Source organism: Loa loa (assembly GCF_000183805.2).
Source record: "Loa loa unplaced genomic scaffold supercont3.2684, whole genome shotgun sequence".
Classification (NCBI taxonomy): Eukaryota; Metazoa; Nematoda; class Chromadorea; order Rhabditida; family Onchocercidae; genus Loa; species Loa loa.
Genome location: NW_018110862.1, coordinates 1 through 1,257, shown reverse-complemented (window position 1 = coordinate 1,257; position 1,257 = coordinate 1). Strand labels below are relative to the sequence as shown.

The 1,257-nt window shown below is 21.4% G+C and overlaps 1 protein-coding gene across 1 annotated transcript; it reads left to right on the top strand.

The window, feature by feature from the left end:
* Positions 1–725: 725 nt before the first annotated feature.
* LOAG_15775 (hypothetical protein) lies at positions 726–879 on the top strand (the record flags this gene model as incomplete). The annotated part of the gene is made up of 1 exon (XM_003151263.1): positions 726–879. A coding segment is annotated over one exon (154 nt), but the record flags the coding sequence as incomplete, so codon positions are not given.
* Between the last annotated feature and the right edge of the window lie 378 nt (positions 880–1,257).

Genomic DNA, 1,257 nt, shown 5'->3' with positions numbered 1-1,257 from the left:
AAAATAAATAGCATGAAAAAAAAAAAAAAAAAACGCTAACGTTTACCTAAATAGCAATAATTAATAATTTAACATTTTACAATTACTAAAATAGTTTCTTCTTTTTTTTCTTTTTTTTGTGCATCCATCAATGACAGTTCGTCCGTCGTATATTTCATTAGCTAAAATTTGAACTAAAATGAAAAAGTTAATTTGCGTAAATTTAAGTTCAAATTTGAGATTTAATTTGTGTAATTAAGTTAAAGAAAATTTAAGTTAATATATGACATACAATTATATATTAGTGTCGTATATCATTACTTGAATAATTCAAAAAGGGAAATTGATTCAAAAGGGAAATTTAGTGGAAATAATATTAATTTTTATTATTTCTATTGTAGAATTAACAAAAAATTATTTCCTATTTTTTAATTAAAAGTTTTTCCTTATTTTTTTAATTAAATTACAGAAATTATTCCATGTTTTTTAAATTTAAAAAAAAATTGCCATGCAAGCAAAAAGATGAAAATAACAAATAAACAACGACAATTAGTATGGTAATAACAAATGAATCAATTTCATTATTTTATTAAATGATTTTTTTTCCAATACCTGTTATGTTAATAACATATAAAATGATAAAAATATTGATTATTTTGATAAAAAATTAATTTCCTATTTCTTTTTTTTCTTTTTCCATCTTATTTCTTCATCTTACTAAATTTATCAAGAATTTTTTCTTACAGTATTGATGGGCGCAAATTAGAATTGGATGCGGAAAATGAACAAAGTGCTAATAAATGGTTTAATGCATTGCAACATCGATGTGAAAATATTGAAATGATTACAAGTATTAGAAGAAAAAAGGACGATCATTACGCTTTGAAACTACATCAGTAAATTTTCATATCAGTAATTGAATTTGCATATCAGTAAACTACATCAGCAAATTTTCATATCAGTAATTAAATTTGTATATCAGTAGACTATATCAGTAAATTTTCATATCAGTAATTAAATTTGCATATCAGTAAACTACATCAGCAAATTTTCATATCAGTAATTAAATTTGCATATCAGTAAACTACATCAGTAAATTTTCATATCAATAATTAAATTTATATATCAGTAGACTATATCAGTAAATTTTCACATCAGTAATTAAATTTGCATATCAGTAAACTACATTGGTAAATTTTCATACCAGTAATTAAATTTATATATCAGTAGACTATATCAGTAAATTTTCATATCAGTAATTAAATTTGTATATCAGTA